The sequence below is a fragment of the Perognathus longimembris genome, chromosome 12 (genome assembly GCF_023159225.1).
Source record: "Perognathus longimembris pacificus isolate PPM17 chromosome 12, ASM2315922v1, whole genome shotgun sequence".
Taxonomy (NCBI): domain Eukaryota; kingdom Metazoa; phylum Chordata; class Mammalia; order Rodentia; family Heteromyidae; genus Perognathus; species Perognathus longimembris.
This window is the reverse complement of record NC_063172.1, coordinates 62,237,605-62,251,952: the sequence shown is the minus strand read 5'-3', so window position 1 is coordinate 62,251,952 and position 14,348 is coordinate 62,237,605. Positions and strand designations below refer to the sequence as shown.

The window sequence follows — 14,348 nt, the reverse complement described above, 5'->3', positions numbered from 1 at the left end:
CCGGGAACCGGGCAGAGGCCTCGGGGACTGGAGGAGATCGTGTGCAATCAGAGTCGGCGAGTGGGGACGCCGTCGGGTGACACCCCTGGCCCGCCAGGCCTCGACGTGCACGCCGCCCCACGCGCGCGACGGGACGGCGGCACAGGTGCAGGCGCGCCCGCGGGAGGTCCGCGCACGGGGCCCCGGAGGGACGCGGGCCCCGGGGCTGAGCGATCGCCGACGGCGCGGGCGCCTCTCCCCCTTTCTCGGTCTCAACAGCGACGGCGCACGCGGGGAAGAGGTCGGACGGACCACGGGGCCGGCACCTCGCCCGTCCGCTGGCACCGCCTCGGGCGTGTCCCGGCGCGGGCGAGCCACCCGCATCGCTCCCGGGAGGCGTGCGGGCCCTCGGGGGCTGGGGGGGAGGGGAAGGAACCCCATCTCGCGGGAGAGGCCGGCGCCGCCCGCCTCTTCTGCGCGCCGCCCACGTGCCTCCTAGCCCCGCCCCCGGCCCCGCCCCCGGCCCCGCCCCCGATCCTGCCAAGTCAGCCAACGCTCGCGAGAGCCCGGTCGGTCCCACGTTTGCCACGTTCCAAAATCCCGAGACAGATTGGAGGGTTGGGAGCCGCTCAGGCTCCTCAGCGGCGGCGCCGCGCCAGAAAGGCCCGGAGACTGCGGAGCTGGGGGGGGGGGCGGGAGAGAAGCGCGACGGGGACACGCCCCTTGGTAGGGGCGCTGGCGATTGGCTGGCCCCGCTGTCACTCAGGCCTCCGTGGGCGGGGCGAGGCCGGGCAGGGGCGTGGCGGAGGGACCCGCGAGCCGCGCGTGCCCGCTGGCGGGGAGAGTCAGCGGCGGGGTGCACGCGTGGGCTGGGCGCGCGCAGGCGGCACGCGGGGAAAGTCCTCCGTGTGTGTGTGTGTGTGATCCGTGCCGGGGCACCTGCGGCCCCCCACCCTCCCCACCCTCGCCCCGGGTCCTCTCCAGCCCGCCCGCCCGCCCGCGCGCGCCGAGTGCGCGATGGCCCCTCGCAAGAACGCCAGAGGCGGCGGCGGCGGCAGCGGCGGCTCGGGCGGCTCGGGCGGCAGCGGCAGCAGCAGCAGCAGCACGGGCAGCAGCGGTGGCAGTAGCAGCTCCGGCGCTCGGAGAGGTCAGAATCCGTGCGGGCCGGGGTCACGGCCCGGGGGATGGGGGTGGGGGGGATCCCCGGGAGCCGCGGGCGCTGCGGGTGCGATCCCCCCACCCGTACGCCCGCTCCCGCTCCCGCCGCGCCCTCCGCCTCGCCCTCCGCCTCGCCGGCCCGCGGAGGCCTCGCTCGCCGGGCCGGGCCGCGCGCGCTGGGGAGCGGGGCGCCGTGCGGACGGTCCGCCCCGTCGGGTGGGGAGACCCCTCCGGGGAATCCCGGGGCCTGGCCGGCCCGCTCGCCTGCGGGTGGAGCCGGCATCCAGGCCGCTCGCTCCGCGACCTTCCCCTGGCTTTCCCCCGCGCTCGTGGAAGTGGGAGTTGGAGAACAATCGATCTCGGCTTCGCGTGTTTGCGGGGGGGGGGCGGGGGGGAGAGCTGGAAAAGGAGCCAAAGTCAGGGGAAGTGAGTTTCTCCCTGGCCAGCCGCGTCGTGCAGCAACTCAGAGGACTAGGGGAAGGGGTGGGGGGAGGGGGTGATGGGGAGGGGGGTGATGGAAGGAGGGGGTGATGGGTAGATGGGGAGGGGGAGGGAGTGATGGGTGGACGGGAGGGGGGAGGGGGTGATGGGGAGGGGGTGATGGGGAGGGGGGGAGGGGGAGGGAGTGATGGGGAGGGGGTGATGGAGAGGGGGTGATGGGGAGGGGAGTGGTGGGTAGATGGGTAGGGGAGAGGGGGGTGTTGGGGAGGGGGTGATGGGTAGACGGGAGGGGGAGCTGGGAATGAGTCCAATGCGCTTGCAGCTTATTTTAAATAGACTTTACAAACGTAGTTTTTTCTCAGTCTACCTCTTCAGTGCCAAGGACTGCCGTGGGATACTAGGCGGGTGTTTTTTTCTCTATTCTTCCTCCCCTTTTTTATTTCCATAAAGAAAAAATATCGGCCGGGTACCCACCTTCCTCCTCCTCCCAGCGCTTACCCAGCACAGAGAACAGATGTTTTAAATCCGTTTCTCGTCTCCTGTTACAGTGGCCTCTGCTTCTTTTATATTTCCTTTGACTCATATTTAGGGTATTCTAACCAGAATATCCAGATGTGCCACACGTGAGCCATACGTTTCCCCTCAAAATGATTCACAGCCTGCACTAGGACCAGCTTGCGGTGCATTGATACATAGGTCAAGAAGACGAATCAGGCAACTGTGATTGTATTTTAAACAATTTCCTTTGTAGCTCCTCTTCTTGGTCATCCAGAACAGGATTGTCCTATCTCTTATCAGTCTCTTATTCCCAACTCTTTGAATGGTCCTTGCCCAGAATAGGTGCTCAATAAATATTTGATTAGGGAGTGAAAGAAATAAACGTCAGTAGCAAAAGTAGTACAGTGAAATCCACCCGCACACATTTACATTCCGAGAACCAATATTTGTGTTCTGAATGGGAAGAGGAACACAGTTCGAAGTTACAGCCTGAGTTAATTCATCTTGGACATAAGTAAAAGTTTTCTTGTTCCCTTGTCATTAAGTGCCTGTTAAAACATGCAGTGAGTGTAGAGAGCAGCCCCTGGTGGCTAAGGCCACACACACACACACTCACACACACACACACACCTAAATGACAAGAACCTTCAGAGAAAGTGTTCTGTAGCTGTTTGTAAATGAAGCTTACCTCTCTCTTGCTAGTCCCCTATTTTCCTTCCCCCTGTACCTCCTTCTTCTCCTCCTCCCCTCATCTCTGTACATGATCCAGTTCCCTTCCCCCCTCCCCCCCACCCCCATATTCAGCCCTTCATCTTTCCACTTTGTCCTTGGGACTCTTGAGCACAGCATTGATTGCTTCTGAGAAAGTGGCTTTGTCTGACCTGTTATTAGTAAGAAACAGTTTTTGGAAGTGTGCATCATATTCCCCCACGCAATAACTAAACCATTTTAAAAAGTCCTCCCCCCCCTCTCTCTTTCCATCTGCCAGTACTGGAACTTGAACTAAGGCCAATGCTCTATTGTCCTGAGTAGTTAGGATTACAGGAGTGAGCCACCAGCTAGCTCCCTGACTCAACCTATTCTGACTCCCATAGGCATTTTATATAGTAAATTCTTTTTGAGGAATCATTTTACACAATTGTTGGTTCCATAATTGTCATGAAACAATTTATAAAAGAAAATCTGTATAAGAGGGACATTGCTGGTGCTATAAAACTAAATACCCCAAAGTGGGTGCCAGTGGTTCATGACTACTCAGGAGACTGAAAAATAAGGATTGCAGTTAGAAGCCTGCACAGGCAATCCCCCCCCCCCAAAACAAAACAAAACAAAACAAAACAAAAACCTCTTATCTCTAATTTACCGCCAGAATTCCAGAGGTAGAGCTTTGGCTCAAGCCTTCATCAAGAAAGCTAAAAGACAGCACTCAAGCCCAGATTTGAAGTCCCCTTACTGATGCAAACAAGCACTCCCAAAATTTAGTAGTATTGAAGTCATGTAAATTACATTAATTGGTATTCTTTTTCTACAGCACTTTTCTTTTGTTGTTGTTCAATAAAAATTGATTTGTGACTGTGCTTCAAAGCTGAAGAAGGTTTAGCAGACATTACTGTGAAACCTACTTAGTTTCTTGTTCAAAACATGATGTAGATGAGACACTGGTGCCTAGAAAGATTGCCAGTTGACCAGCCCACAGAAACCCAGAGAATTACAGGAAGATCCAAAAACGAGAAGCCAGGTTTTTCTGTCGTTATTTCTTACTTCATACTACTTGACTTTTACATTTTCTTTTCCTTTCTTTTATCTTTCCTTGTCAGTTGTGGGGCTTCAGTTCAGGCCTGGGCGCTGCCCCTGAGCTCTTTTTGCTCAAGGCTAATGCTCTACCACTTTGGGCCCCCGGCCACTTGCGGTTTCCTGGTGGTTAATTGGAGATAAGAGTCTCACACGCTTTCCCTGCCAGAGCTTGCTGTAAACCATGATTCTTGATCCTCCAAATCTTAGCCTCCTGAGTAGCTAGGATTACAGATGTGTCACCAGCGCTCTGCTGAATTTTAGATTTTCTAACGTGCTATCGCATAGGAACATTTTTTTTCTTAGATTTTTGTATAAAAGTATGAAGTAAAAAGGACCTAGTCCTTTGAAGCTTTACAGAGGAAAAAATTAAAGTCTGTGTTTCTTTCATTGTCTTTAACTGTTTGAAATAAGTAGAGTTGATCTTTTTCTTTTATTTTTTTTAATATTTCTTACTAGCAAGTTCCTGCAACTATATACTACCTATGACCAGTAGGTGTCACTGTAGAGCGTTTTTATCTTCCAGTTTACAGCATCAGGTTGTAGAACAAAAATTATGTTTGGATATTTATTTACTTGTTTATTTAGTTCTGAATGCTGTGTCTTAGCTTTTATGTTCAAGGCTAGTACTCTTCCGACATTAAGGTGGTTAAATGGAGATAAGGGTGTCATGGACTTTTGGGTTTTTCTTCCTTAGCTGGTTTTAAACCACGATCTTAAGATCTCAGCCCCCTGAGATTTTAGGGGATTATAGGCAAGAGCAACCAGCACCTGACAACAATTAGATTTTAAAATTAGTATTAATATTTAATCATTCTATTTCCCCAAAGGCTTGATGGAAAACTACTTAAAAATTCATAGCTGCCGATATTTAATTCTCTTAACATCTGGAACAAGTTTTGAATATAGTAGTAAGAGTTTGTCTAGATAAGGCTTACCTTAGAATTAAATAAATTTGTTCTGTTAAGATAGAGATTCACAACTTTGATGAATTTTGGTTATTTTTAAAAAATACTTCTGAGTTGGTTATTCTTTTTTCTGTTTTTGCTTTCAGTGTGTCCTAGATTAAATAACGAACTAACTTAGGCTAAATACTGAACATGAACAGTGTGCTGCTGATTACATTCTTGCTCTTTTGAATAAAAAGGCCCTGGTGAAATTCCCTTTCTTTGCCAAGAGACTATCAATTAGGGCCAGTTTCTAGATCCTCCATTAACCGTCCTAAGATGACAGATAGGAAGACTCTGTGTGCCTCAAGAATTTTACAGTTTTTTGCTTATTTGAGGGCCATTTACAGTGTAATAGAGATATTTACCACTTTCCTTCCATTAAAAAATAGTATTTGGGGTTAATCTTGGGGCCTTGCATTTTCTAGGCAGGCTTTGTACCACTTGGCCTATTCTACCTGCCTTTTTTGTTTGGTTTTGTTTTTTTCCAGTCCTGTGGCTTGAACTCAGGGCCCAAGCACTGTCCCTGGCTTCTTTTTGCTCAAGGCTAGCACTCTACCACTTGAGCCACAGCACCACTTCCTGCTTTTTCTATATATGTGGTGCTGAAGAATCGAACCCAGGGCTGAGTATACGAGATGAGCAATTTACTACTAGGCCATATTCCCAGCCCCTCCACCTGCCTTTTACAGTGTGGGTTTTCTTATTATTATGTTTTGTTGTTGTCTAGTTAATAGCATTTGTCCAGTATGTTCAGATAATATGAAACTGTTACAGTCGTTCTGAGAGTATTGTTAAGCACGTTTTAAAGACCAAACATGTTAATCTACGGAAAGCAGGAAGAACTATGTTTTGTTATGTGTTGAAATCATGTCTCAGAGGAGAGATTATTAGAAAATAAGTATGCTCAACTTGCATTTCAGCTAGTTACCAACAGAGAAACAAGGATAAAAGGTCATGTGAATGAACTAGTTGCCCTACTTTGGGTTAGAATCAGATGTTTAACTCCTATGCTGTCTGCTCCCAAAAGGAAAGCACCCTACCAACTGTCCTGCAAAAAGCAAAACCACAAAAAGCCCACCTCTTTCTCTAGAGAGGCCATGCAGTTTGGGAGACCTTCTGATTACCTGGATTCATATTACGTTTATTTAAGAACTATGTAGGTCATTCAGTAGATCTAATCTCAGTCTTCTCCAATGGCGAGAATTACTCTGTCTTTTTGAGTTTCAGTAGCCCAAGGCCAATTTTCATGCCTTTGTGTTTCTCTGACAGTTCCCTTCTGATGGAATGTTCAAAACTAAAACTATGCAGATTCAAGCAGTCCATTAGTATGCTTGAGATGCTGTTTCAAGTAACAGGGTTGCTCCTAAGGCAGTGCTTATACTGAGACCTTTTGTATCCCACAGTTTGTTTCATTAGTTTACATCTGAAATTAGTGATATTATAGCTGATCTCAGGTCTCTAACTTAACTGTTTCTCATCAGAGGTCAGATACAATGTGGTCTTTTGAGGCTCTTCCAGCTACTGTGGAACATCTCAAAAATGGGCTGCCTGGTTTGCATCTGGGATACATCACTTCTACTTGTGGTTTGACCTGAAACTTACGGTAGTAAGGTATAAAATGTTATAAAATTAACACCCGCGTGTACAATTAGATGGAAGGAAGAAGATCTGGTGTGGGTTGCGCAATGCGTGCCGATTAATATACTGTGCATCCCAAAAAACTCCTCTAAGAAAGGGTTTTGATGATTTTCACTAGGAAGAAATGATGTTTGAGGTGATTTGGTATGTTTAACCATTTTTTATTTTAAATATTTACCTATTTCACAGTGCACATACATATTACCCCCCCCCCCCCCCCGTTGCTGTGTCACTTAAAAATAAATGGCATGTAATACAAAAGCCTGTCCATAAATACAACCCATTCACAGTTTACCGGAATCTCTGAGGAAGAGCTCTAGCCATCGATTGGGAGGTCAGGAGGCTCCTGACGGGCCTGTGTGGCTGCCCAGTCCCTGCCCCTGCCCTCCTCTGTGCCTGTGGGTAGGGTGAGATAAGTCTTTTTCTATTTGCCAGTCCTGAAGCTTGAACTCACGGCCTGGGCATTGTCCCTGAGCTTTTGCTCAAGGCTAGTTCTGTACCACTTGAGCCATAGTAAGTATCACTTTCAGCTTTTTCTGTTTAGGTGGTACTGAGAAATCGAACCCAGGGCTAGCCAAGCTCTCTACGTAGCACTAAGCTACATTCCCTTTGAGTGCCTGTATATCTGGTTTGGTCTTACATTCCTGGCATTGCTTACATTTCTATTGGAAGATGAGATATTTTCCTCACATTTCCTCTTGGTGGCCTAGTATTGGGGGGGGTGGGGGGGCGGAATTATTTTCGATTTCAGTGCTTTTAGCTTTTTTTTCTTTGTTGTGCCACGAGTGGAAATCAGGGTGGCCTTTTCTTAACAGTTATTATAGTTATTCTTAAAAACATTATTTTGTTTTTCATTTCTTTGATAGAGAAATGCCTCTGATAGAGGCATTTGTTCTCCATTTAGTATTTGTTCTCCATTTAGTATTTGTTCTTCAGGGATGTGTCTTGGTTAGGTTGGGTGGCTGTGAATGATACTTAGTTCTAATCAGATTGATCATAGTTGAAGACAAATCCAGTAGAGATAACCTATTGGACTTAAAGGACCTTTGAGCTTACTTAATCATTCATTTACAAAAATACAGAAGACCTGTTAAAGAAACTAGAGAATTCCTTCGAAGGTTCAAGGAGCTTTCCTTGTCTTACAAACATCTTCATATGTTACAGATAGTTTGTGTTCTCCAAAGCAGTGAGGAGGAGGCAAAAGTTGCCCAGTTTTAGCTGTGTTTCCAGGGACAGCCCTGGATGTGGCAGAAGCGCTTGCAGAACTTGGAGAAATGCCAAGCTTCTGTTCCGCAGTGCATACACATTTAACCCACTGTGACTCGTGCCTTTCCAAAGGCCGACAAGATCAGCCTGCATTTTAGAGTGGGAGAATATTGTTGGGTGAAATAATTTTATTCCTCCCCACGAGTATTGTAGCTTTCCTTTCTTGTATTTTACGTAGGCTCGATAGCCATTTCTACCATGCCATCCTGCACACACATTGCTCTTTTGTACTTCTATCCAGTCGGACTTCTGTTTCTTATTTAATATAATGCTAATACAGTTCTTCCCTCTGACCTGTTTTTGATTTCAGTTTCCTGAGATGGTATACTGGAATACCTCTTTGTTCTTGGGTTCACATTCTGATTTTTACTTAGGAGAAGTTAATTTTTTTTTTTGGTTATGTGAAATTTTAAAAAAAAGCGTAAGAAATGTTGAAAGACTACCTATCTTCACACTTTATAAACCTGGTCATTGTCTGAATTAAGTCAACTTCGATAAGATGCCTCTTACTGAATTTTTTAAACTGTTTTGTGGACTTGCTTTTTGACAGAACCATTTCTCTAGCTTCATAGAAATACTTATGTGCGCTTCTTTTTAAGGCAGTATCTGTTTGAAATGTTGTTTACAAGAAATCTATAGATAGGTCTAAAGAATAATGAAAGCCAGGCATCAGTGGCGCCCACTTGTAATCATGGTTACTTTGGAGGCTGAGATCTAAGAAGGATCACAGTTTGAATCCTGCCCGGGCAGGAAAGTTCCCAAGACTTTTATTTCTAGTTAGTCAGCAAAAAGCCAGAGTGGAGCTGTGGCTTAAGTGGTAGAGCCCTAGCCTTGAGCAAAAAAGGTAAAGGACAACAGTAGGCCCTGAGTTCAAGGTGCAGTACTCTCCCCCCCCCCAAAAAAAAGATAATTTAGTCAATATCTATGGACATATTATACAGTTGATGAAACACTTGCATATTCTTGGAGGTTTTCCTCTCTGGTGTCCCTCCGTAGTCATTCTCATGTATTTTCTTATATAGCATATAAATGTATACAAATAATACAGGTTGCATATGTTAGGTCGCACCTTGAATGCTATGTATCCATACGTGTAAAATATAATTTTTGTTAAAATATATATGAAAAGACCTACATCCATATATATATTATGTACACATATGTTTTTTTTGCATGGAATGAAAGTTTGATGATCACCTACTTGGTGTTCTGCTGTGTGTGAATGAAGTACCTAACGGTTGTTTTTGCTGGGCTCTGGAATTGATAGAAAGTAGGAGGAAACCTTCACCCTTGCCTCTGTTTTGGTTTGTTTTTTTTTCTTCAAATTTTTATTATCAAACTGATGTACAGAGAGGTTACAGTTTCATACGTTAGGCTTTGGACTTGTACTGTTTGTTACCTCGTCCCTCATACCCCCCTCCCCCCACCCCCTTTCCCTTTCCTCCCATGAGGCGTTCGATTCACTTAGACCAAACAGTTTTTGAAGTATTGCTTTTGTAGTTGTTTTTCTTTTTTTACCTTGAGTCTCTCAATTTTGGTATTCCCTTTCAATTTCCTAGTTCTAATACCAGTATACATGGTTTCCAATATACTCACATAATGTTACAGAGATAGTGTAGGTACAACCACAGGAAGGTGATACAAGAACATCATCTATAATAGATGCTACAGATACACATGGGACGTTGAAAGTAATTACAATTGTGATATAACAATCGTTTCCATAACATGGAGTTCATTTCACTTAGCATCATCTTAGGTGTTCATAAGCTAATGGGCTCTTGTGATCCACTGCTGTGACTTGCCTAAACCTGTACTAATTACTCCCGATAAGGGAGACCATAGAGTCCATGTTTCTTTGGGTCTGGCTCACTTCACTTAGTATAATTTTTTCCAAGTCCTTCCATTTCCTTACAAATGGCTTGCCTCTGTTTTGTATGAAGCCCTTTGCTCTGCAGTTGCTTTGCAATCATGGTGGAATCAGGACTTACCGCTGATTAATAACATCATTATGGGATCAGAACTTACCCAGACTCTGTTTAAGTATATAGCTCCTGTGTGTACTCCAAAGGTGGCTCAGGGTGTCGGGACTGCCGTCTTCTCATGACTGCCATGTACCACATTTCCTTCTCTGACCTTCTCATATCTGTAATTTGATGTGAGAGGTGAGTGTTCAGCCACTTCTGACCTGCGGGAGCTGGGTTCTGTATGGGTCTGGGATTTGAACTCAGGGGTGAATGGAATGAATCCTGATTCTTTACTCTTAGTTCCTCATTTTATGAGGAACTTTACATTGACTAGTCTTATTGAGACTACTTTGCTTTCCTGCTTTTAAACATTGCTGCTCTGCTATACTTGTACTTACCGAACCCTGTGCATGTGTCTGAACGTTACTCTAAGGCCGAGACTGCCATGGGAATTGTTGGGTCATAGTGGCAAGTACGTGTGTTAAACTTTATTAGATATTGCTTAAAAAACCCACGAACAGCACAAAGTGATTGTATCCATGTATACGCCTACTTACAGTGCGTAAGATCTCCTTTTCTGTCAACTGGTTGTTGGTTTTACATATTTGGTACTGATGTTTAGAATCTTTCTAAATCTTTGACATTTCAATTATTTTTGTAGTAGGTAAAGAACATCTCCCAGGATATAATTATTCACATTATCATATATATATGTGTGTGTACGTGTGTGTGTGTTGGTGGTGTGCCTCGAAATCAGGGCCCTTTTTTGCTCAAGGATAGCACTCTACTAGTTTGAGCCACAGAGCCATTACTGGGATTTTGGTGGTTAATTAGAGATAAGAGTCTCACAGACTTTCCTGCCCAGGCTGGCTTCAAACCGTGATCCTAAGATCTCATTCTCCTGAGTAATTAGGATTACAGGCATGAGCCACCAGCGCCCTGTCTCTGTAATATAGCTTGTCGAAGATTTATATTTAAATATGATATATTTTGTGGTATATTTTAACATGTTAATAGTAGAATTTAACATTTGTTTAATGTGTTTGACTTGGTAGTACAGTTTTTCTATTTCCTACTTATATAATGGCTGTACTTTTGACTTTTATTGAAGACATAAAGTCATAATATACTTTATTTCTCCTGAAACATCTGACATTTTCCATTATTACATTTAAGCATCTACACTACTGAGCATAGTAGTGTATGTTGTGAATATATAATTTAAATAGATAAGGAAAAATTTTGTGTAGGTAAAATATCTGCTTTCTATAAAACCCATATTATCTGTTCTTATCTGTATGTAACTGTGATTCTTTTTGGTCCTAGAGGAACAATATCACTGAATTTCTCTTTATAGCTTTGTAAGGAGCTGTTGAATCTGATAAGGCCTGTATGTCTGTAATCTTAGCTACTTAGGAACCTGACATCTTCAGGTTTGGTACCAACCAGCCCAGGCAGAAAAGTCCTCATGACTCCATGTTCAGTTAACTAGCACAAAGCAGGGCTATAGGCATGGCTCCAATAGTAAAGCAATCCAAGCAATTGTGAGGCCCTAAGTTCAAACCCCAGTACTGTACCTCTAAGAAAGAATTGTACTGAATCTGTAGACTGAGTTTAGAATCAACAACTCACTGATACTGACATTCCTTGTCAGTTATATATTACTTCATCTATTTAGATATTTGATTCCTTTTTGCCTGTTTCAAGCTTTGGTACTGGGGTTTGAATTTGAGTCTTATGTCCACTCATCTTCCTTGCTCACAGCTGGTGCTGGATGCTTGAGCCATACCCCCAGTCCAGCTTTTTTTTTTGCTGATTAATTTGGCGATGGACTCTTGTGAACTTTTCTGCTGGGGCTGGCTTTGAACTATGATTTTACAGATTGCAGTAAGCCACTGACAGTTGGCCTTAATGTCATTGTAAATGATCTTAAAAAATTTTTTTTAAACAATTATACCCTACTAGTATTTAGTCATAGAATTGATACTGATCATTTAGATTTTGTGGCTTTGGTAAATTTAGTCTTTAATTCAGGTAGTTAAAAAAATGAATTGTTGGGGCTGGGGGTATGGCCTAGTGGCAAGTGTGCTTGTCTCATATACATGAGGCCCTGGGTTCGATTCCCCAGTACCACATATACAGAAAACGGCCAGAAGTGGCGCTGTGCCTCAAGTGGCAGAGTGCTAGCCTTGAGCAAAAAGAAGCCAGGGACAGTGCTCAGGCCCTGAGTTCAAGCCCCAGGACTGGAAAAAAAAAAGAATTGTTTGGGATGTGTTAGGTAAGTATCCTATCAATCACTTATACGAATAGTCTTGTCTCTATTTTCAGGCTTTCCTTGCGTTACTGTCCCATTGAGGAACATACCTAATACAGTGTTGAGTGGAAAAATTTGGAGATGTGGCTCAAGTGATAGAGTCCCAATCAAGAGTGCAAGGCCTCAGGTTCAAGTTCCAGTGTAGGTTCAAAAAAGAGTAGAGGGCAGGGAGGGATGGGGAAGGGGCGGAGGGTAAGGTAAGGAAGGAGAGAGAAGGAAATGATAAGCCAGATATTTGGTCTTTGTTTTAGCAAGTAAAATCTAACATCTAGGTGTCTTACAAATGTTTTAAAACAGAATTATGTAGATTCCTTTGCATTTCTACTTTAACAATACCTTTTCTTTATGGAAAGAAGTACTATTTGATCAAGTTGAAGTATCCATTTTACACTTTGTTTTGTTTGCTACTGTCCTGTTCACTGCTTTGCATCTGTGTTCATACTATTTGTAGGTCTGCTACTCACTTTCTTTTCCCTTCCTTTCTCCTCCATCTTTTTCCTCTTCAACTTCATCCTTACTTTGCTAGTAGTTAGGTTTAATAATGAACATTTACTTGGCATCTATTGAGACAATACATATATGTATATCACTTTTTTACTTCAGTGTTTTATCTGGTAAATTATAATATTAGATGTTCTAATTTAAAACTACTTTTACAGTTCTCGGGAAAATACTACCTGATGATTTTATATACTGATGTGGGTGTCAATATCAATATATGATATATAATATTGAAACTTCAGTACTGTTAATAAGTTTGGTTAATTTAATCATGAGTAAAATAATCATGAGTAGTTTTCTTTCAGGTTATCCTGTCTACAGAATGAATTTGGGAGGATTTTCCCATTTTCTCTTTATTTGCATTTCTTACATGGGGTTGATGAGTTGGGAGAATTCTGTTTTACTTTTCCTCTCTTCCTGCACAAGCTTCTGGGGTGGGGGGCAAGAGGGAAAAAGGATTCAAGTTTCAAAATGTGTCTAGAGCTCCTTACATTTAGTTTCTTGATTCTGGCTTTTTTTCTTTTTCTTTTCTTTTCTTTATTTCTTTTTTTTTTTTTTTTTTTGCCAGTCTTGGGGTTTGAACTCAAGACCTGGGAACTGTCCCTCAGCTTCTTTTGCTCAAGGCTAGTAATCTACCATTTGAGCTACAGTGCCACTTCTGCCTTTTTCTGTTTTTGTGGTACGGAGGAATGGAACCCAGGGCTTCATAAAGCATACTAGGCGAGCACTCGACCACATTCCCAGCCCTGCTCTTCTTGATTCTTGGATAGGTTATGTGTTTCCTGTTTCTTTTTAGGCACCTTTGAGTAAGTTTTAGTTTCCAAAATGTTTTCTGTCCTTGCAGTTTCAAACATTTTGGCAAAAAGTTGCTTGTGGTTTTAGGTGTTCTTTTGGGAACAGAATATAGCCATTGTATGCCTATTATTTTGCAATCATGAAAGTACTTGCAAAAATCACTGAGCATTAAGCTTCTTTAATTGTGTCTGTTTTTAGATCATAAACGTGTTTCATTGAATTAAGGTGAAAAGTCTTTATAAAATACAGGGATATAGAAAGGTCTGAGCAAAGCTAAGCCATTTAGTACTGGTAATATAGTTTGATTGGCTTGATATGGTCCCCATCTTCCTACTTAAATGGTGATGACTGACACCAGTTATATTGCTTTGTTCAAAATTGAACTTCTCCATGGACAAGCATAACACTTGTTTTCTTCAACTTGAATATTTATTTGATTAGTTCATGGTTTATGGCTAATTAGTCTATTTGTAAGCAGAACCCAGGGTGCCTGGCCAAGATCCAAAATACAGTTTTTGACAAGTTCCATTGCTCCTGTGGGGGTATTGATAGATTGACATGTGAAGCATAGCCCCAGTGTTTCGACTACATGGTTCCTGAATAAGATCATAGGTGTGGGACATTTTAAAGATGGAATTGATGTATGTATGTGTAGATACAAAGCTCTTAAGCCAATTTGTATTTATTTTACTGTTCTCCTCCAGAAGTAGTGTTAATAAGTTAATAAGTCTCCAAGCTAATTTTTAACATTGTCTTGTGATCCATCAGGTATTTGAGGAGAATGAGTAAGGATGTAGGGTCAGATTAAGAGAGACCACCATTCACTTGGTTTCTAAGCAAGGTATCAGCTCTGCGCTATATTCAAGATCTGCTCTCTGAACTGCCCTCTGCGTTCCCAGTTTATGTTTACTCATCTTGCAGTAACATCTATTTCAAGTATTCTACAACCCTTGGGTCCCATTCCCCTTCAGTTTCAGTAGATGCTTCCCTCCCATTTTGGAGAGAAACCCGAGGAAAGTTTTCAAGTGTTTTCCTCTGCTGCATGATTGG

General features: G+C 43.8%; 1 protein-coding gene across 2 annotated transcripts in view; it reads left to right on the top strand.

Moving 5' to 3' along the window:
- The first annotated feature begins 965 nt into the window (after nt 1-965).
- Asph (aspartate beta-hydroxylase) overlaps nt 966-14,348 on the top strand; it is a 191,147-nt gene continuing 177,764 nt past the window's right edge. For both annotated transcript variants that reach the window (XM_048358866.1, XM_048358868.1), the window contains exon 1: nt 966-1,126. In XM_048358866.1, the coding sequence (XP_048214823.1) occupies nt 997-1,126 (130 nt within the window). In that variant the 5' untranslated portion in view covers nt 966-996. The remainder of the gene's footprint in view (nt 1,127-14,348) is intronic.